The sequence below is a fragment of the Orycteropus afer genome, unplaced genomic scaffold (assembly GCF_000298275.1).
Source record: "Orycteropus afer afer isolate SDZICR_OR568_19922 unplaced genomic scaffold, OryAfe1.0 scaffold00507, whole genome shotgun sequence".
In the NCBI taxonomy this organism is placed as follows: Eukaryota; Metazoa; Chordata; class Mammalia; order Tubulidentata; family Orycteropodidae; genus Orycteropus; species Orycteropus afer.
In genome coordinates, this window is record NW_006922094.1 from 1025493 (window position 1) to 1048339 (window position 22847).

At 48.6% G+C, this 22847-nt stretch overlaps 1 protein-coding gene across 1 annotated transcript; it reads left to right on the forward strand.

Moving 5' to 3' along the window:
* Positions 1-16279, forward strand: EIF3K (eukaryotic translation initiation factor 3 subunit K). Its single transcript, XM_007955511.2, has 8 exons — positions 1-59; positions 2427-2525; positions 4971-5091; positions 6443-6517; positions 8956-9022; positions 9107-9184; positions 15402-15527; positions 16248-16279. The coding sequence occupies exons 1-8, from the start codon at positions 1-3 to the stop codon at positions 16277-16279; spliced, it is 657 nt and encodes a 218-aa protein (XP_007953702.2).
* Positions 16280-22847: the final 6568 nt, after the last annotated feature.

Below are 22847 nucleotides of genomic sequence, written 5' to 3' on the forward strand. Positions count from 1 at the left end.
ATGGCGATGTTTGAGCAGATGAGAGCGAACGTGGGCAAGTTGCTGAAGGGTATCGACAGGTCTGAACCCCGTCGGAGGGAACCTTTCTGGCCAAGCAGGGTGTAGGAGAGGATTTTCCCGATCTGTCCTGGATAGGGGGGTGCTCCCTGCCATTCTAGATGTGGCGGTCTCATCCTGGAGGAGGAGATGGCTAAAGAAACAACACGGGAAAGGCCGGAGAGAACCTTGTCTATCACTTAGTCTCTCTCTCCGTTCCTCAGTTTGGCACTGTGTGTCAGTGCCTCTCGGCCTTGCCCTTTTCGGTCCCTCCTGTCATTCGTTGAACATGGTCACTGGCATCTGCCTTGTCAGTGCTGGGCGATGCTGGGGCCTAGAGATGATCCAGGTAGCGGCACACCATGTGTTCATGGAGTCGCAGTCCAGGGGCAGTGCAGAGTGAGAGCTGGGAATTAGACTGTGATCGCGGAGGCACAGGCAGAGTGGTCGGGGCTGAGGTAGGGGAGGCAAGGCAGGGGTTGGGGCTGGGACGGGAAAGGGCAGGAGGCAGTGGAAGTTTGAAATAGAGGAGACGCCTGACCTGGCCTGGGTCAAGGGAGCTTTTTGAAAGTAGTGAAGTGTAGGTTAAGACCTGAAAGATAAATGGAAATGAGGCAAATGAAGAGAGGAGGGGAAAAGTCGTCCAAGAGAAACTCCCTGCTGTCTCATCAGATCCAACTCATAGCAATGACTCCTTGGTTTTCCGAGGTGGTACGCCTGAGGCACTTGACCACTAACCAGAAGGCTAGCAGTTCAAACCCACCAGCCACTCCTCAAAAGGAAGATTGGGCAATTTACTTCCGTAGTGATGTTGTTGTTGTTATGTGACCTACTGCCTCGGAAACCCAACGAGGGGTTGCCAAGAATCGGAGATGACTTGGCGGCACATAACGACAACAACAGCATCACCACGAAGTAGACTGCCCAACCTTCCTTCCTCCCGAGGAGTGGCTGGTGGGTTTGAACCATCACCCTTCTGGTTAGTAGTCAGATGCCTTAGGCTCTAAGGAAGAAGGGAATTCCAGGCTGAAGAAACTCTGTGGACAAATGCTCTGAGAGGAGATGAGCTTAGTAATTCCTAGGAGTTGGAAGCTACTGATTGTAGTTGGGCTAAAATGTGTAGTGAGAGGTGTAACCAGCTACATTACAAGAGCCGAGATCATGGAGGGAGGGCACTGGGGAGCCATGGAATGATTTTAAGCAAGAGAGAGACATGGTCATATTTTTACCTAGAACAACCTGTTTAGCTATTGTGTGGAGGCTGGAATGAGGGGAGTCTGGAGGAAGCTGGAAGACCAGTGGAGAGTCTAGGAAGGGACCCAGGGTAGGTGCCTGAGGCGAGGAGAGAGGGTTGGGTGGCAGAGATGTTTAAGAGGCCAGGTATACAGGCTGCAAGGTCTGGTTGGCTGTGGGGGGACATCCAGGACTCTAGTGGGACTAGAGCTTAGGCAGGAGATCTGATATGTGGAGAGATTGTATTATAGGTCATACAGCTACTTCAAGAGTGGGGAGAGGCAAGTGCCCAGGGCCAGACTGAGAGGGAAGGAGGGGAGGGAGGAGCAGATTACAAGTACACCTTGGAGATACTGTGGATTCAGTTCCAGAACACCACAATAAAGCAAGTCACACAAGTTTTTGGTTTCCTAGTGCACATAAAAGGAGCTCTGGTAGTGTAGTTCCTAAGGCACTTGACTGCTAACCAGAAGGCTGGCGGTTCAAACCCACCAGCCACTCCTCAGAAGGAAGACTGGGCAGTCTACTTCCATAGAGATACCACCTCAGAAACCCAAGGAGAGGTCGCTCTGAATCAGATCCAACTCGACAATAAGTTGTGGTGCAGTGGTTAATGCATTTGGCTGCTAACCAGAAGGCTGGCGGTTCAAACCCACCAGCCACTCCTCAGAAAGAAGCCTGGGCAATGTACTTCCATAGTGATACTGCCTTGGAAACCCAAGGAGGGGTTGCTAGGAGTCAGATCTGACTTGACGGCAGTGAGTTTAGTGCATACGAAAGTTAGGATTTACACTATAATCTATTAAGTGTGCAGTAGTATTATGAAGAAGTTTGAAGTATTGTGAGCATTACCAAAGCATGGCACAGAGACGTGAAGTGAGCACATGCTGTTGGAATATGGTGCCGCACTAACAGACTCGCTCAACGCAATCCTCATTGGGTTCTGTCAGACCAGTAAGCCTGGTCTTTTTATGGTTTTGAGTTTTGTTCCACATTGTTCTCCCACTCTATCCACAAACCTTCAATGTATTAAAAAAAAAAAAAAAAAACCACTATCTTTGAAGCACAATCGAATGAGGTATGCCGAGCCGTGGCTGCCTGGCCTCATAAAGTGTGCTCGGCTCCTGTCTCTGGTCACCCATTGGTTCCTCCTCCAGGTATAATCCTGAGAACCTGGCCACTCTGGAACGCTACGTGGAGACGCAGGCCAAGGAGAATGCCTATGACCTGGAAGCCAACCTCGCTGTCCTGAAGCTGTGAGTATCTGCCTCCCCCCAACCCCATGCCAGCAGCCAATAGGGTGTCACTCTCACCATGGGGTGGGACTAGGGAGTTAGCCTACAGGATGTGGCTTCTCTTGATATTCAAGACCAGGAAGCCAAGGAAGCTGGGTTTCCCCCCTCAAAAAAAAAAAAAAAAGCATATATATAACCCACTACTGCCTCGGAAACCCAAGGAGGGGTCGCTATGAGTCGGGGCCGACTCCACCGTCACATAACAACAACAACAACACTGCCTTCAAATTGATTCTGGCTCACAGCGCCCCTAGAGGACAGAGTAGAACTGCCTCATAGGATTTGCAAGGCTGTCAATCTTTTTTTTTTTTTTTTTTTAAGTTTTATTGTGATTTGGGTGACAGTTTACAGAACAAATTTATTTTCCAAAGGCATTTTATTTCATGATATTGACTGTAGTTCCTCACAATGTAACAGCTCTCTTCTACTTCCTTCTGTAGTCCTGTGTCCTTCTTTGCTGTGCATTCCTGCCCCCTGAGCTGTCTCCCTGGGCACATTCTGCCCTTCTGATCTTCTGTGACTGATCGTTCTAAGGCGTGTATCTGCCTGATGTAAATGTTCACCCTATGTGCCTGTTTATTATTTGCCTGGAAGCTACAGGAGCGACTTTAATTCCAGACCTGAAGGGTAACTAGGGGCCATAGTCTTGGGGGCAAGGTGTCTCACCAGGCTCTATCAGACCAGTGATCCTGGTCTTTTTTTATGATTTTGAGCTTTGTTCCATATTGTTCTCCCACTCTATCCAGGGTCTCCTGCATTGATCTGTGTCCAAGTCGTTGATAGTGGTAGCTGGGCACCATCTAATTCTTCTGGGCTCATGGTTCACTAGTCCCTTGGACTAATTGTTTCCATGTATCTTTGGTTTCCTTCATTCTTCTTTGCTCTGAATGAGAAGAGATCCATTGTTGCATCTAGATGGCTGCTTACAAGCTTTTAAGACCCCAGTAGCTACTCACCACAGGAGGATGTAGAACAATGGTTTTGTGTCGTATGTTACATCAGTTTCGCTTGCTATCCCCTGCAACCATGGTCCCAAGCCCACAGGTCCAACAACTGCTCCATCCTAAGAAGTTATCATAACTTTGCCCCCTGTTAGTTCTAGTTATATGGACATTCTTAACAGCATGTGCAAGTACATATGCAGAAACATTGTCTGCCAGCCTTATATATGATCATGGGTTTATTCCCATTTGCCTAGACATACATAATCATTCAGCCTGTCTACCCATGTTTACCCGTAGATGAGTGTTGTTATCACTGATCACGCAGTATTGTGCATGTGAAAGGGTTTATCTTTGTTGTCTGTACCTCTTGTGCACCTCTCTGGGTCTTCCTTTTCCTCAGTGTTAATCGTGTTGGTCGCTCTCCTTTCCCATCACCCAAATCAATACTTGTCTCTACCTGTCTATCACTGTTCCTGCCCCTTCTCTCCCAAGGCTGTTAATCTTTACAGAAGAAAAGCCAAAACCAATCCCACTGCTGTGTAATCGATTCCAACTCATAGTGACCCTATGGAACAGAGTAGAACTGCCCCATAGGGTTTCCAAGGCTGTAAATCTTTATAGAAGCTGACTTCTCCATCTTTCTCCCACCGAGCAGCTGATGGGTTCAAACTGCTGACCTTTTGATTAACAGCCCAGTGCTTCACCACAGTGCCACCAGGGCTCCTTCATATGTGTAAGATAGTAAGTAACATGAACGTGCAGTGTAACAAGTAAATGTAAGTGAACACCCATGTGATCACTATCCACACAGCCAATACGAGTGTTGCTGGTGCCCCAGGAGCCCTCTGCACCCCGTTTTGATGACCCCCCTTGTGCTCTCATGGCCAGGCTCTGGGGACCAGGGTCCATGTGAGGTGGTTCACCACACGTGCATGGGTCCTGATCAGGTTAGCTCCGGTTTGCCTCTTTGAGCTTTTGCACAAACGGAGTCATGCAGCGTGAGCTTCTGTGTATCTGATGGCTCCTGCCCGGCGCTGAGTCCATGAGTGCCATCCGTCTTCTGTGTAGCTGCAGTTCGTTCATCGTTGTTGCTGTGTGGTGTGTGGCTCTGCTCTGTTCTCCTTCTCCTGACATGGACATTTGAGTTCTTCCCTCCTCGGGTACTTCATGTGACACCTGACCAGCTGGGTGATCTTGGCCAATCATGCAACCTCAGGCTTTTCATCTGTAAACCCAGGATAATCATGCTGGAGACTGTGAGGTTGTTTAGGTTGTTATGGTAATAACCGCTGCTTAGTGAGTGCTCACCCTGTGTTGTGGTTGGGATCGGAGCCCAGACCCCTCCACCTCCCAAGCTCCAGACCTTGATGTGGCCAAAGCAGTGGGCAGCCTTCTGGGCACCTGGTGCAGCTCAGGGACCTGGAGGTGCCACTGTGGCTGTGTCTCTTCATCCCCTTTTCAGGTACCAGTTCAACCCCGCCTTCTTTCAGACCACGGTCACTGCGCAGATCCTGTTGAAGGCCCTCACCAACCTGCCCCATACCGACTTCACGCTGTGTAAGTGTATGATCGACCAGGCACACGTATCCTTCCAGCTCTGGGGACCAGGGTCCATGGGAGGTGGGTGTACATGGACTGCCGGGAAAGTGGCCTGGGATTTCATCCCCACACACTGAGTGCCGGCTCTGGGCCAGGGCCCTGCCCTCATGGAGCTCACCACTGATTTGGAGGAAACAGGTCCCTGGCAGTTACAGCCCAGAGTGGTTGGGGTTGTTGGGGAAGTCAGAAAAGGCACCTGACCGTGCCTGGTCCACTTCCTGGAGGAGGGAACAGCTGAAAGATGAGGAGTCAGGTGAAGAGCTAGGAAAGGGTGATTCCAGGCGGACAGAACAGTGTGTAGGAAGGCCTGGAGGCCAAGAACACCTTGATGATGTCATCTTGTGGAGACAGCAGAGGAAGTTCAGCGTAGCCTTGTTAAAGATGTCAAAGGGGAATGTGATCAGACTCAAAAGGGCACTGTGAAGCTGTGGAAGGCTTTAAAGCTGAGGGACACAGGTGAGTTTATGCTTTAGACGTGTCCCTGAGATCCCCCTAAGATTTCTCAGCTGCGAAGCGAGCTATCTGGCAAGAGGCAGGAGAGGATGTATCTTGCACCAAGGGCCAGGCAGGGGCTGGAGACTGTTTTGATGGGTTCAAAAAACAAGAGGTGAGCTCTGGTGGCGTAGTGCCTAGGACATTTTGACTGCTAACCAGAAGGCTGGTGGTTCAGACCCACCAGCTGCTCCTCGGAAGAAAGATTGGGCAATCTACTTCTGTAGTGATACCACCTCAGGAACCCAAGGAGGGGTCTCTCTGAGTCGGATCCAACTCGATGGCAGTGGATTTGGCGATAGAAAATTTAGTAAGTACAAAAGAACATACAGTGAAAAAAGCAAGGCTGCCTCCTTCCCCTGTCTTACAGCTGCCCCTCTCTGCTCTCAGGGGACAATAGTGGTTTGTAGTTCTTGGGTGTTTAAACAGAAAATCTACAGGTACGTAAATACGGATGTGCGTGTATATGCACATTTTTTCCCAACCCAAGCAGTAGGGTATTGTGTACGTTGTCTGCATCTTGCTTTTCCCGTATCACCCTGTGTCTTGTCAGGTTCTCTGTATCAGTGCTGAGGGTCGACTTGATCCCAGTGTGTGGTGGGCTATAGTCGGGCCATGGACCATTGCATTGTTCCCCTCATTGGATCCATAGGTTATTTCATATCGTTTGCCATTTCAGTGATAAGAGCAGCTACCCTTTCTCCTGCTGGCATCTACAGACAAAACCAGATCGATTTGTCCTCCGGTTCTTTTTCTGAGCTGGGCCTTTAGAAGAAAGGATGGGTAGGGAGGGACACGGGCCTCAGGCTCTGAGGCCATTTCCCTTAACGGTTCCCCTCCCAGCAAGAAGAGCGGCCGATCCGACAGATTCTGTACCTTGGAGACCTGCTGGAGACTTGCCACTTCCAGGCCTTCTGGGTAACTTCCCTTGGGTCCAGGGACAAGCTGGGTGGACCCAGGGTCAGCTGGGTTGGGCCTTGTCAAGCAGACTGTTGGTTGCCTTCCTGTGCTCAGTGCATTGCATCCGTGATCCTGTGAAACCATCCCCCTGCTCACACAGAACCAAGACTTCCATGTCATCCCCAGACCCTGAGGCTCGGGCTGACCCTGGCTCCTGCTCCTCCTTGGCATCCTTCCTCTGGGCCCTCCGGTACTCACCATCTATCATAAGCCAAAGCCTTCCATCTTGGCCTTTTCTCTGAACATTGCCCCTTTCTTGCTCTGACCAGGACCTCGGCCCTCACTGAGGATGTGTCTTGGCCTGCAGCCCTCCTCCTCCCCTCTGCTCCTCCCAGCCACTCCCCCTGAAGCCCCAAGCCTGAAGCTCCTGCCATCACGTCACTCATGATCATGTACTAACCCACTGTGTTGGATCAGAGATGGTCCCCTGAGATGACTGCTCCTCATTCTTGACGACCCTGGCTCCTGCTCACGGCCAGTCAGCACTGCTCCATCAGATGGGCGACTGGCCGCCCAACCTCTCGGTGCTTTGCTTCCATGTTCAGCCCCCCATCCTTCGCTGACCCCAGTCCCCAGCCCCCATAGTCCTATTCTTGGCCAGTTCTCAGCACGTGAAGCTCCTGAGGAACTTTAAAATGCACTGACACCCTCATGGAGTCTTGCTGTCATCTAGGCTTTGGGATTAGAAAATTAAGTAATTCTGACTGCTTGCCAGGCTTGGGGACCACCGCCCTCCCTAGGCTTGTCCTCACTGATAATGGACCTCTATTTGCCCCATGAAGGTCAAACATCTCCACTCTGCTCCCTTCTGGTTTCCTGGCCAGCTCACAAGAGGTCCCTAACCCAGCAGTCGGGCATGTTGCACAGCTCAGTCCTCTGTTCGTGCCCTCACGTCCTGCTTTCTTTTTCATCCGAGTAAACCTTAGGCTCCTCCTCCCTTCTTCCCGGTCACTCTTGCTCAGCAGAGCAGCTTTGTGGACTGCATCTCCCCGCCCCCTCCACCCCGTGTGGGTGACAGTGTTCTTGGCTGGAGAAACACTCTCCATGAGCACGTACTCCCTGGAGCCCATAGCCGTCAGCCCCTCCTAGTAGGCTGGCTTCCTTACCCAGCTCGTCCCCTCTCCAGCTGTCCTGGACATCTTTTCACACCTTCTTGCCACTTTCCCTTCTCTCCTTAACTCACGATCGGGTCCAGAGCAGCAGTCAGAACGGACTTGAGTTTGCTCCTGCCCCTGGTCCTGACGTGCTGCCTGCTGCTGACCCTCACACACTTCTCATTCAGGTGAGGGGTTGTCTAGAGCCACCCCTCCATGGTATAGTGGGTCCCTTTCCCTCACCCAGTGAGATCTCTCCCTACTCGCCTGTAACATCACACCCTTTCCAGTCTACTCCTGTTACCATAGAGACATATCTACCACGTAGTTAGTTCTAGTCAAAAAAGGAAAATTCGCCCTTGATCTCCACATTCTTCACAACCACTGCCCCCTTTCTCTGCGCCTCTTCACAGGCATGCTTCTGGGTAGAGAGACCACCTTCCTGGTTTGCCTGGGATTCTCCTGATTTTAAAAGAACGCCTTATCCTAGGATAGCCCTTACTTTAGGGCAAACTAGGATATGTGGTCACCCTGCTCCTGGGCGCTTTGTCTGGGTTCGGTCTCCGTTTCCCTCCCTCTTCGCTTTAACTCTAACTTCATGATTCCCTACCTCCCACAGCCCTCCTCAGGGTCAGCAGTGACTGACGTATCACTAGGTCAGGCCTCACCGTAGGTGCCTTGTCTTACTCTGGTCCCAAATGCTCTCTTCAGCCAGGACTACTCCTCTTCCTGGTTTTCTCCCTCTCCCTCACTGGCTGATTGCTCAGGGTGTCCTGGTGGGTGCCTTCTCATTTCACTCACTAGTGCTGGAGGGAGCCCTTGCTGGGGAGGTGACAGTTTGAGCAGTGGTCCAGAGGCAGGAGTGCCTCCGGTCTTTTTGAGGGGTACCAAGGAGGCCCATGTGGTTGGGGCAGAGTGAGCGAGGGACCCAGTGGGAGGAGATGAACTCACGGAGGTGGCAGAGCCAGATTGTGTGGGGCTCACAGGCCACGGTGGGGCTTTGACCTGACCTTCACCGTGATTGAGATGGGAGCAGAGTGGTGGGTGGTTGCGTGCGGCCAGCTGATCTGCACCTGCCGCCTCTTGGCACTGTGTGTCCTGGCTGCCAGGGTTCAAACCCCATTCTATGACCTTGGGCAAATCACACAGTTATTCTGAGCTTGGCTTTCTCTCTCAGATGGGCAGAAGCACAGTTGCTGTGGGGTCGGGGTTGAAGCCTGGCCTGTGGGGTGAGCACTGCCATGTGAGCTGCCATTGTTAATGATGTTAGCATCCCGGTAAACATCCCCATTCCCCTCACAGCAAGCCCTGGATGAGAACATGGACCTCTTGGAAGGCATCACGGGCTTTGAAGACTCTGTCCGAAAATGTAAGCCTCTCTGTGCCTGGGCTCCCCTGGTGGGAGGAAGGTCCTGGGGGCGGCCCCTCACCGTCTTTGTCTCTGACCCCACAGTTATTTGCCATGTTGTGGGCATCACTTACCAGCACATTGACCGCTGGCTGCTGGCCGAGATGCTTGGGGACCTGACAGGTAAGGTCCTTTCCAGGTCCCATGTGCAAATCTGGGATCTTAGAGGGTGGTCAAGGGCAGTGAACCTTGGCCAGCGGGACAGATGGGCCCATCCCTACCTCGCCAGGTTGTTCTAAAGGCCCAGTGCAGTACGAAAACGAGTTGGTATAGGACATCCCTTCCTTGGAGAAGCTCTCAGGCCATTGGTTCACTGATTCTGCATCATTAATTAAGCGCCTGCTCTGTGCCAGACATTGGGACACAACAGCAAACAAACAGAACACTCAGCTTTGTTCTCACGGAGATAGCTGCAAAAAGGACAGGGGCGGCATCTTCTGACCTCCTCCGATCTGCGAGGGGGAAACAAAGTCACCGTCAACAGCCCAAGGCTTGTTCCTGTGAGCCGGACATGCCTCCACCCTCCAGCCTTTTCACCAGCTCTGACACCAACAGTTCCTCCCACGGCACGCGCTGCTTCTCTGCTGGCTTCAATAATATGTCACAGTGGCCATAGAACTCAGAGACAGTGCTCACAATCATGGGGTTTATTAGGGAAGTAACAGGCTACGACTCAGGTTCAGAGACACTCTCAGGATACAGTTTTTCAGGACAGTCTCCTCTCCGCTATGCCCTCAGGCACACCTCTCTGGCCCTTGGCCTCTTGGCCTGGCCTCTTCCCTGCTCGGGCAGGTGTTATAAAGCTCTTTCAGCTCTGCCAATAGGTATACTTAAATGTACCCTACTCCATGAGCAAGCTTCCTGCCCAGGGACACTCAGCTTTCTCACTCCATGGGCCAGAAAGCCTGCCACTCTGTCTCTCGCATCTTGATTCCTCAGCCGGTCATCTCTGCTGTCTCTCTGTGAAGGAGGTCCAGCTCAGGGATGTTGGGTTCAAGAACACACTCCACTCCTACTCCAGTTCTTCTCTCTTGATGGCAGTGAGCCCTCTAAGAGGGCTCATTTTAAGCCTAGCAGAATGACAAAACTAAAAATCCCCACATTAGAGTTCCATTCACCTTATTTGCATGGTCCCACCCAGTAATCTGGTGGGAGCCATTAAGACTGGTTAGAAAAGCCATACCAAGTCATTCAGTGCACCACAGTAGGAAAACAGATTACCAGATTCAGACTTATGTACGAGGCAGTGTGTGTGCGTGTGTGTGTGGGGGGGGGTAGGCCACAGTGTTGCAGCTGTTCCTCACAGAGTAAGGGACCCTTGTGGAGTGAGGGGGCAGCCTGGGCAGAGCAGAGGGTGAAGCTCTCAAGGCGGGCATCCTGTTGTACTGGGCGTGTTCACGGGACAGCGAGGGAGGGCAGCGCTGGCATGCCGGAGAAGAGCGGGAGGAGAGGCAGGTGTGGTGGTTGGAGAGTGAGCCCCAGACCATGCAGGGCCTCCGAGGACTGCGGGAGGTGGAGCCACACAGGGCCAGGAGCGGTGGAGGGACAGGATCGGGGTCACATTTTTAAAAGATTCCTTCCAAAAAAAAAAAAAACCACAGGAAGGAAAATGACTCCTCCTCGGAGAGGGGATAGGAGCTGGATGGGCTTGGGGGTGAAGCGTCTCCAAGAATGTGTCTTGACATTGGGTCAGCTAGTTTTCAGTTGTTGCATTTTTTAATAAGGGAAGTGAACTCTTTTTTTCTTACATTGTAGCAACAAAACATTTGATGTTACCAATGTAGTAGAGGCTCCCTGTCCTTAGCCACTTTGTGTCAGGTTCTGTCCCGGTGCTTTCATCAGGTAGCTGTACATTTTCAAAAGTGAAATTAGGTAAAAGGAGGTGGCACAAACCTTAGAATTTTGTGAAGAGAAGGAAGTGAATCTGATCGCATCAATTAGATGGATAACGCACAGCAAAGAATTGTTTCAGGTAACGGAGCACAGTACTTTCGCCATAGGTTCTTGCTGGCATGTTTCCTAAGGACAAAAGAGAACTACAGAGAACTTCTGAAACCTAACGCTTATTGTTAAAGGAGCCCCGGTGGTACAGTGGTTAAAGCATTTCAGCTGCTAACTGAAAGGTCAGCAGTTGGAACCCACCAGCTGCTCAGCAGGAGAAAGATGAGGCAGTGGGCTCTGTAAAGATTTTACAGCCAAAGAACTTACACCAGTCCTACTCAAACTATTCCAAAACATAGAAGAGGATGCAATCTTGTCTAACTAATTTTTTGAAGCAAGCATAACCTTGATACCAAAACCAGGCAAAGACATCACTCAAAGGGAAAACTACAGAAACAAAATCCTAGCTAATAGAGTCCAACAACATACCAAGAAAATCATTCACTATGACCAAGTGGGGTTCATATCAGGTATGTAGGGATGGTTCAACATTAGAAAAACAATCTACGTCATCTACCACATAAATAAGACAAAGGAGAAGAACAACATGATCATACCAATTGATGCAGAAAAGGCATTTGATAAAATCCAACATCCATTCCTGATCAAAACTCTCAGCAAAAATAGGAATAGAAGGGACATTCCTCAACATAATAAAGGGCATCTAAGCAAAACCAACAGCCAACATTATACTCAATGGAGAGAGACTGAAACCATTCCTCTTGCAAACAGGAACCAGAAAAGGATGCCCTCTATCACCACTTCTATTCAACATTGTACTGCAAGTCCTAGCCAGGGCCATAAGGCAAGAAAGGGAAATCAAAGGCATCCAAATTGGTAAAGAAGAAGTCAAACTATACCTATTTGCTGATGATAGGATCCTCTACCTAGAAAACCCAAGAGACTCAGTCAAAAATCTACTGGAACTAATTGAAAGATTTAGCATTGTGGCAGGATACAAGATCAACATCCAAAAATCGGTTGGATTCCTCTACACCAGCAAAGAAATTGCTGAAAAAGAAATAAGGAAATCAATACCATTTATAATAGCTACCAAAAAAATAAAATACTTGGGAATAAATCTTAACAAGGGACACAAAAGACCTCTAAAGAAAACTATAAAAAACTACTTTAAGAAACCATAGGAGATCTACATAAATGGAAGAACATCCCATGTTCATGGATAGGAAGATTGAACATCATGAAAATGTCAGTTTGACCCAAAGCAATCTATACATTTAATGCAATCCCAATCCAGATCCCATCAACATTTTTTAAGGATATGGAAAAACCAGTCACTAACTTTATATGGAAAGGAAAGAGACCTTGGATAAGCAAAGCACTATTGAAGAAGAAGAACAAAGTAGGAGATCTCACACTGCCGGATCTCAAAACATACTATACAGCCACAGTAGTCAAAACTGCCTGGTATTGGTATAATGACAGACACATAGACCAATGGAATAGAATTGAGAACCCAGAAATAGATCCATTGACCTATGGTCAGCTGATCTTTAACAAAGGGCTGAAATCCATTAAATGGGGAAGAGAATGTTTGTTTAATCAATGGTGCTGGCAAAACTGGATATCCACTTGAAGAAAAATGAAACAAGATCTGTACCCCACACTATACACAAAAACTAACTCCAGATGGATCAAAGACTTAAATGTGAAACCTAAAGCTATAGAGTTCCTCAAGAAAAAACTAGGGGCAAATTTAGGGGCCCTAATATATGACATAAATAGACTATCAAACATAACCCAAAATGCACAAACAGCAGAAGAGAAACTAGATGAATGGAACCTTCTAAAAATGAATTTTTTATGTGCTTCCAAAGACTTCTTCAAAAGAGATTGTACAGATCAGGAAAAAATATTTGGCCATGACATCTGACAAGGAAGTTATCTGTAAAATTTATAGAAAACTCTAATACCTCAATAACAAAAAGACAAAGAAGCCAATTAAAAATAGGCAGAAGACATGAATAGACACTTCACCAAGGAGGATATTCAGGCGGCCAATAAACATATGAAGAAATGCTCACGATCATTAGCTATTAGAGAGATCCAAATCAAAACAGCAATGAGATACCATCTTGCTCCAGCACTAGTAACAGTTCAAAAAGACAGAAAATAACATGCTGGCAAGGATGTGGAGAGACTAGGACTCTAATACACTGCTGGTGGGACTGTAAAATAGTACAATCACTGTGGAAAGCAGTATGGTGAGTCCTTCGAAAGATGGAATTAGAAATATCATTTGACGCAGCCATTCCGTTACTAGGTATATATATTCTAAAGAAGTGAGAGTCATGACAAGAACAGACATTTGCACACCCATGTTCATCACAGCACTATTTACAATAGCCAAAAGATGAAAATAACCTAGGTGTCCCATCAACTGAGGAATAGATAACCAAACTATGGTACATACACACAGTGGAATACTATGCAACCCTAAAGAATAACCTAGAATTTGCAAAACACTGCACATCCTGGATGAACTTGGAGGACATTATGCTGAGTGAAATAAGTCAGTCACATAAGGACAAATATTTTATTAGTCCATTATTGTAAACATCAAGGATAGGTTTATCTTTGGAAGGAAATTTTCTTTGTTGCTTAGCAGGGGTGGGAGGGTAGGGTAGGGAACACTGTTAGATAGATATAGATTAAGTATTGATTTGGGTGAAGAGAAGGGCACTGTACCAAATGTGAGTGATCAACATGGTAGCATTGAGGAAGAGGAAGACAGAGGTACATGGGAGGTGTAGACAACAAAGATGAACCCTTTTGCACATACAGTACTGTGTTTTCAGTGAAGGCAAACATGGGTATACAGGTGGATAGATGGGTGGACAGGCTGAACTAGTAGGTCTTTCAATGAAGCAGGGAGTGTGCCCAAGACCATGTATAGGGTTGGCAGACAATGGTCCTGTAAGTGTATTTGTACGATCTTAATTCCCAGGTGTAGAATAGAGCTGACAAGGGACAAGGTTGTAGTCACTTCTTGGTCACAGCCAGCTACCCAGAGAGAGTAGTTGAACCTGTGGGCTTGGAACCATAGTCACAGGGGACGTCAAGCTCAATTGGCATAACGTATTACACAAAACATTGTTCCACCTCCTACTTTGGCGAGTAGCAACTGGAATCTTAAAAGCTTGCAGGCAGCCATCTAGATGCAATGACAGATCTCTCCTCTTCCAGTGCAAAGAAGAATGAAGAAAACCAAAGATTCATGGAAAGACTTAGTCCTAGAGACTGGTACACCATGCGATCCGCAGCCTATACAACTGTGAGACCAGAAGAAGTAGATGGTGCCAGCTACCACTGTCAGTCACTCAGGGGGATCTATGTAGGAGATCTGGATAGAGAGGGAGAACACGGTGAAACAAAACTCAAAATCATTTGGAAAAAGAAAAGAGGACCAGGTTTGCTGGTCTGATAGAGCCTGGTGGAACCACTGAGACTATGGCCCCTAGCTGCCTTTCAGGTCTGGAATTGAACCCGCACCTGTGGCTTCCAGACAAGCAAAAGACAGGTATAGAAGTTGAACATTTACCTGAGGTAGATACACTCCTTGGAGAGAACAATCATGGGAGAAAGAAGGGCTGTGTATGCACAGGGAGACAGCTCGTGGGGCAAGGGTGCATAGAGGGATGGACACAGGGAAGAGGTGACTGTTGGGAGGAAGTGGGAGGAGAGCTGTTGTGTTGTGGTGAATTGTGGTCAATGTCGTGAGACAACGTGTGTGTGAACTGTCTGGAAAGTGAGTTTGGTCTGTAAATTTTCACCCAAATCACACACAAAAAAAATGTTTGCATGTTGTTGGGAGGGGTCTTTTCAAAACCCTTTCTGGGGGAGAAAAAAAAAAATTACAACCTTGGAAACCCTATGGGGCAGTTCTACTGTGTGCTCTAGGGGCTCTGTGAATTGGAATTGACTCAGTGGCAGTGAAGTTTTGGAATACTTAATGGTAATGATAGCATTGGAATTTGGAAACCATTTCATATGTATTGTGGGGGAAAAGAAGAAGAGTAAATATGTTACTCTTGTTAGTAACCAAGGTTTTCACTGGGAGGGAAGAGGGAGATTAAAATATAAAAACGAAACAAGTGAAAGCAAAAGCCCTATCATGTTATATATGAGAAAATGAAGAGGCTCCCCCTGGTGGCTGAATGGAGAATGAACGGTAGAAGGGCAGGGAGGCAGCACCAAAACCAGTCTGGCTCTTAAAGCCACCATAGAAGATGCCAGTGGCTTCTCTTGGTCCCATCTGGGACCATTAGGCAACAGGTGTGCACTGGCCTCGTAAACGTCCATTCTCTTGGCTCCCAGGCTCCCTGAGGTGGTGGAACCACTGTAACCGAAGCCCCTGTGCCACTCTGTGTCCCTGCAGACAGCCAGCTGAAGGTGTGGATGAGCAAGTATGGCTGGAGTGCCAACGAGTCGGGCCAGATCTTCATCTGTAGCCAGGAGGAGAGCATTAAACCGAAGAACATTGTGGAGAAGATTGACTTTGACAGTAAGTGGCGGCCTGAGGCCTCAGGCTGTGGAGGCCAGACGAGGGTCAGGGGGAAGGTGCCCTTCAACCACTGTTGAGGCACAGGGACAATAGAGGGGTCTTTGCATGGGGCCGGGAAGTTCCTGTCTTTCTGATGCCAGTGACCTTTCACAGAGCTGCTTGCCAGGGTCCTTCCCTGGAACTTCCAGGTCAGTGTCCTCCCCCACAGGACTCAGCAAGACTTCCCGGGGCCTAGAGGGGCCTTGCAGGGTGTCCACACATCCTTTCTGATTGCAGGGGTGGTCTATCTTTTGAACTTGGGGCTCTCGGGTCTCAGCCCTGTCATCTGCTGAAACACGGTAGAATGCTTAGCTGCATATCTCATAAACAGTTCATAATGTTTAGTGTCCCGCATTGCTCTAAGCATGTCATTTAATCCTCATAACCATCCTATGAGGTAGATGGTACTGTTATTTGAATTTGACAGACGGGGAAACTGATATACAGAGATGTTATGTAATTTGCCCAGAGACACCCAGCTGGTAAGTGGCAGAGCTAGGATTTGAACCGAAGCTTCCTTGCTTCAGAGTCCATGCTTCAACTACTGCCCCAACTGCCTTTGTGCTGATGAGCTTTGTGCTCAAAGCCCCAGAAGGGGTTTGAGACCGTCTGGGGTTGGTGGCTGGGGTGCATCCCCCATTCTTCCCACATTGACCTGTTCCTCCCTACTCTTTTCCATAGGTGTATCCAGCATCATGGCCTCTTCCCAGTAACTTTGTGTAGACATTTAATAAAGATTTGTTGACTTTTAGCCCTGTTGTGTTTTCCTCACCGGTTTCCTGCCTCTGCCCCTCGTCCACCAGAGGGAGCCCAGGAGCAGGCCTCTGCCCCACCCTGTGCTGGAGTCACCTCTGTCCTGGCTGGGCCCCTTTGGCGGTCCTTCCCCTTCCTTTCTTCCTCTTGGGCTCATCCCGCCAACCTTCCACCCCCTCCCTCCTGCCCTAGCAGGTTACCAGTGGGAGTGCAGGGAAGAATTGGTGCACTAGAAGGGCAGCCGGGTGGGGTCGCAGCAATGAGTCAAGGAGGAGCCCACCCTTGCAGCTGGGTCTGGCCCAGCCTTTTCCTTCTGAGCACCTGGGGGAACATGGGCGAGCTACCTGGTTTCCCAGTGAGGGAGAGACACCCCTCCCTCGGCAGCTGGGCTTCCCTGGAGCCAGTCCTCACAGCTGGAGGTGTTCACTGGGTCCTGGCAGAGGCTGTGTGTGTTAAGGAGTTTCTGCCTGCCTCGAATCCAAGCTCTCACTTAACCCATCTGTGTCCTTAATCAAGTGACAGGGCCTCTCTGTTTCCGCATCTGTGTAAGGGGAAGAATGAGGGGGCCCTCTTCTCAGTTGTGAGCACTGGATGGTCTCTTGCCGATAAAGTTCATTCACGGCCTAGCCTATCCTTAGGTCCATTATTGTAGATTCTGCAGCGAGTCACCAGTGTTATGTTTTGAAGAGACTTGCCAAGAAAATTGAAATAAGAGGCAGCTTGGTGCCAGCGTTCCTCTAGGGCAAAAAGGTGCCAGTGCTTTGCAGCGGCTACCCTGTGGGCCAGGCCATTCTCCCCATCCCCACCTCCGCAGCCTACTTCTTTCCTTTGTGGCCAAGTCCTTGATCCGTCGCAGGGTTAGGCATTCCCATTTTACCAGTGGCCGTGGCGTCACTTTGAACTGAGGAACACCCTGTGGTTGGAGTAGACTGTACTTCACCGGGTTGTCAGTGGCTGATGGTTTGGAAGTAGATCACCAGCCCTTCCTGCTGAGGCACCTCTGGCTGCATTCAAACCTCCATCCTATCGATTACCATGGAGGGTATTATCCACGAGCACCAACTTGGGCTGTTCCCATTTTACATGTGAGGTGTTCAGACATTCTGGCTGAATGACCTTGGTCAAGTGCCTTCCCACCCTAGCCTATGATCTCATCTGCAGGCAGGGGGAAGGGGAGGACCACGGTGTCTGCCTCTCTGGAAAACAATGGGAATTCAGTGCCACAGGAAGTGTTCCGCCCTCGGTGTAGGGTGGTGGCTGCCCCTCTGTTCTGGATACCAATCCACCTGGACTTTGTGGAAGGAGGGTGGGGGGAGCTCCTGAACTCCTCTCCTTCACAGCTTCCCTACTGCCTGCACTTGGGGAGCCAAGGCGGGACAGGGCACCCTTTTGCCCTGGGCTCTAGACCAGAGCAGGACCCAGGAACTAGGGCATGTCCAAACCCCAGGGACAGGGAAAAAGGGAGGCAGCCCTGAGGTTGGTAGAAGGAAGGAGGACTGGGATGTTGCTTCCCACGTGTATGTTGGACCAGTTAGCAAAAGGTACCCCTTAGGGTGGGCACAACTCCCGCTCACCCACGTAGCAGGTGCCCTCATGTAAGACACGACCTCCACAGCTGATTGGCTACTCAGGAAGGGAAGAGGAAATGACCTTGGCTCTCCTTGTCCCGACTGCTGACTCCCAGCTGCAGGAGGATTGTGCCTTGAGTGGCTCAGAGGCCTGGCTCTGGAGAAAGACGGGGTTCCAACGCCAGCCCAGTGACCGACGGCCATGTTAGCCTCTTTGTTGCTGGGTGCCATTGAGTCAGCTCCAACACATAGTAACGTATGTACAACAGAACAAAACACTGCCTGATCCTGCACCGTCCCCATGATCCTGGCTATACCTGAGCCCATCATTGCAGCCACTGTGTCAGTGCATCTCACTGAGGGCCTTCCCCTTTTTCGTTGACCCTTCACTTTACCAAGTATGATATCCTTCTCCAGGGAATGGTCCCTTCTGGCAACATGAAAAAAGGAGGTGAGACAAAGTCTGGCCATTCTCACTCGCAAGAAGCATTCCGGCTGCACTTCCTCCAGGCAGATTTGTCTGTTGTTTTGGCAGTCCGTGGTACTCTCGGTATTCTTCACCAACACCACAACTAAAAACCATCAACTCTTCTAGTTGACCTGTGGGCTCAGGACCGTCCATGGTCACAGGGGACATCAAGCTCAACTGGCATAACATACTACACGAAAACATTGTTCTACATCCTATTTTGATGAGTAGCAACAGGGGTCTCAAAAGCTTGTAAGCAGCCATGTAGATGCAACGATGGGTCTCTCCTCGTCCAGAGCAGAGAAGAAAGAAGGAAAGCAAAGAGACATGGAAACAAGTAGTCCAAGGGACTAGTAGACCATGTGATCCTCAGTCTATATGACCATGAGACAAGAGCTAGATGGTGACTGGCTACCACTGTCAACCCTTTGGAGGGGGATCGGTGCTGGAAATCCTGGATAGAGTGGGAGAACAAGGTGGAACAAAACTAAAAAATAATTAAAAAGACCAACCTTGGTAAGACTAAACTCACTCCTGTGTCTTCCAGCCAAACAACAGACAGGTATATAGGGTGAACATTTATATCAGGTACATACACTCTTGGAGCTCTGGTGGCATAGTGCCTAAGGCATTTGACTGCTAACCAAAAGACCGGTGGTTCAAACCCACCGGCCACTCCTCAGAAAGAAGATGGGGCAATGTACTTCTGTAGTGATACTGCCTTGGAAACCCAAGGAGGGGTCGCTATGAGTCAAAATCGACTTGACAGCATATTACAAGAACAACACCACCAGCAACAGCAAACAGATATACTCCTTGGGATGTTCAATTGTGGGAGAACAGAGGGGCAATGTTTGCCCAGGTAAATAGCTTGGAAGGAGTAATGCATAGGAGGGAAGGACACAGGAAAGAGGCAACTACAGGGAGGAAATGGGAAGAGAGCTGTTCCACTGTGGGAAATTATAGTTGATGTCATGAAACAAAATGTATATGAACTGCTGTGTGGAAGATGAATTTGCTCTGTAAACTTTCACTCACATGACAATAAAAATTAAAAAAATCAACTCCTGAGTCTTCCTTATTCATTGTCCAGCTTTCACATGTTATGAGGCTGAAAATACCATGGCTTGGGTTAGATGCACCTTAGTCTTCAGGGAGATAGCTTTGCTTTTCAGCACTTGAAAGAGGTCTTTTGCAGCAGATTTCCCCAGTGCAATATGACATTGATTTCTTGACTGCTGTTTCCATGGGTGTTTATTGTGGATCCAAGTAATATGACATCTTTGACAACTTCAATCTTTTCTCCATTTGTTAAGATGCTGCTTTTTGGCCCAGTGAGGATTTTCACTGGTGTAATCCATACTGCAGATTATAGTCTTTAATCTTTACCAGCAAGTGCTTTAAGTCATCGTCACTTTCAGCAAGCAAGGTTGTGTCGTCCTCATACCACAGGTTGTTAATAAGTTAGTTAATAGCCTGTCTATGTCTCAGCTTTTTCCCAAACGCAAAAAAAACGCAACCATTGCCATGGAGTTGGATGCGACCCATAGCGACCCCTCCTTGGCTTTCCTAGGCGGTATCACTATGGAAGTAGATTGCCCAACCTTCCTTCTGGGGAGTGGCTGGTGAGTTTGAACCTCCAGACTTCTGGTTAGCAGTCAAGTGCCTTAGGCACTGTACTACCAGAGCTCCCAAGCCATGATATTTTCATGTGGAAGCTGAACAATGAATAAGGAAGGCTGAAGAAGAGTTGATACTTTAGAGTTGTGGTGCTGACAAATAATACTGAAAATACCATGCTGTTGTTGTTAAGTGCCGTCGAGTCGTTTCCGACTCATAGCGACCCCATGCACAGCAGAACGAAACACTGCCCGATCCTGTGCCAGCCCACTATCCCTGCTATACTTGAGCCCATCATTGCAGCCACCGTATCAATCCATCCCGTTGAAGGCCTCCCCCTCTTTTGTCGACCCTCCACCCTACCAAGCATGACATCCTTCTCCAGGGAATGGTCCCTTCTTACAACATGACCAAAATAGGTGAGAGGAAGTCTGGCCATTCTTGCTTCCAAGGAGCATTCTGGCTGCACTTCCTCCAGGACAGATCTATTAGTTCTTTTAGCAGTCCATGGTACTTTCAGCATTCTTCACCAGCACCACAACTCAAAAGCATCAACTCTTCTTCAGTCTTCCTTATTTATTGTCCAGCTCTCACATGCATACGAGGCGATTGGAAATATCATGGCTTGTGTCAGGCACACCTTAGTCCTCAAGGAGATATCCTTGCTCCTCAGCACTTGAAACAGTTCCTTCACAGTTGACTTTCCCAATGCTACACGTCGTCTAATGTCCTGACTGCTGCTTCCGTTGGCATCAATTGTAGAACCAAGCAACGTGAATTCCTTGACAATCTTCTCTCCATTGATTGTGATGCTGCTCATTGGTCCAGTTGTGAGGATTTTTGTTTTCTTTATATTGAGACGTAATCCATACTGCAGACTGTATTCTTCAACCTTCATCAGTAGGTGCCTTAAGTCATCCTCACTTTCAGCAAGCAAAATTGCATCGTCTGCATATCTCAGGTTGTTAACGATTCTTCCTCCAATCCTGATACCACGTTTTTCTTCATATAGTCCAGCTTCTCGGATTATTTACTCAGCATATAGACTGTATAAGTGTGGAGAAAGGATACAACCCTGACGCACTCCCTTCTTGATTTTAAACCATGTAGTGTCCCCTTGTTCTGTTCAAACGACAGCCTCCTGGTCAAGGTACAGATTCCTCATGAGTACAATCAAGTGCTCAGGAATTCCCATTCTTCTCAATGTTATCCATAATTTGTCATGATCCACACAATCAAATGCCTTTGCATAGTCAATAAAACACAAGTAAACATCTTTCTGGTATTCTTTGCCTTGAGCCAAGATCCATCTGACAACAGCTATGATATCCCTTGTTCCACGTCCTCTTCTGAATCCAGCTTGAACCTCTGGAAGTTCTCTGTCAATATACTGCTGCAAACGTTTCTGAATTATCTTCAGTAAGATCTTACTTGCGTGCGATATTAATGATATTGTGCTATAATTTCCACATTCTGTGGGATCACCTTGGACTGCCAGGAAAACGGACAAACCTGTCCTGGAAGAAGTGCAGCCAGAATGCCCATTGGAAACGAGAATGGACAGACTTCGGCTCACCTACTTTGGTCATGTTGTCAGAAGGGACCATTTCCTGGAGAAGGATGTCATGCTTGGTAAAATGCAGGGTCAGTGAAAAAGGGGAAGGCCCTCAACAAGATGGATCGACACAGTGGCTGCAGCGATGGGCTCAAGCACAGCAAGGATTGTCGGATGGTGCAGGACGAGGCAGTGTTTTGTTCTGTTGTACGCAGGGTCGCTGTGAATTGGAGCTGACTCCACCTCACCTGACAACAACGTGTCTCAGCTTTATTGGTGGACAGAGAGAGAGAATAGAACCCACTTCATTTTGTTGTGAGTTAGGTGTGTGAAGGGCTTGGCACATCGTGAAAGATCATAAACCTGCTGCTGTCTCCAAATTCAATCCTGGTGGTCGCCTGTTACTGTTTGCTTGGGCTCTGGGCTGCTGTTCCAGCCGCTTCAATAGTCCCCTCTAGACATCCCAGTAGCTGTTGCTATGTTCCCACAGTGAGGACACAGCCTTCTCCCCTTTATTTCCCTTAAGAATGATTAAAAATGAGGTGGAGTATTTGATAAATTCTGACCAAAGTCTTGAGGGTTCCAAGAAGTGATGCTGCAAAAATGGTGAACCTGAAGCTGCCACTGACACAAATAAACACTCAGCCACTGAGGGAAAGGTTGGCTTTTCAAATCCACCCAGGGATACCTCAGAGGAAAGACCTGGCGATCGACTTCTGAAAGGTCACCTTTTGTATTTTTTTATTATGATTTGGGTGAAAGTTCACAGAGCAAATTCATTTTTCATCAGCAGTTCATGCACATTGTGTTCCATGACATTGACTGCAAGCCCCACAATGTAACAGCTCTCTCCCCACTTCCTCCCTGTGTCCTTCCCTCCCATGCACTCCTACCCCCTACAACCATCTCCTCGCGCAAACACTACCCTTCTGTTATCCCACAACTGATCACTCCAAGGAGTGTGTTACTGGATGTAATGTTCACCCCATATTGAAAAGCAGCAGTCTTGAGAACGCTACGGACCCCAGTTCTATTCTGATAAACAGAGTCACCATGAGTCAGAAGCAACTCAACTCGACAACAACTGGTAAGGTCCATGGGCCATGGCCCTTCACTGAGAACTCCCACTGTTCTTCTCTTGCCTCCTTTGAGTCCCTGGACTACTGCCCCTTGGACCTTCAATAGACACGTCAGCTGTTGTTATTACACTACCTATGGGGAGCTCTGGTAGCATAGTGGCTAAAGCACTTGACTGCTAACCAGAAGGCTGGTGGTTCAAACCCACCAGCCACTCCTTGGAAGGAAGATGGGGCAAT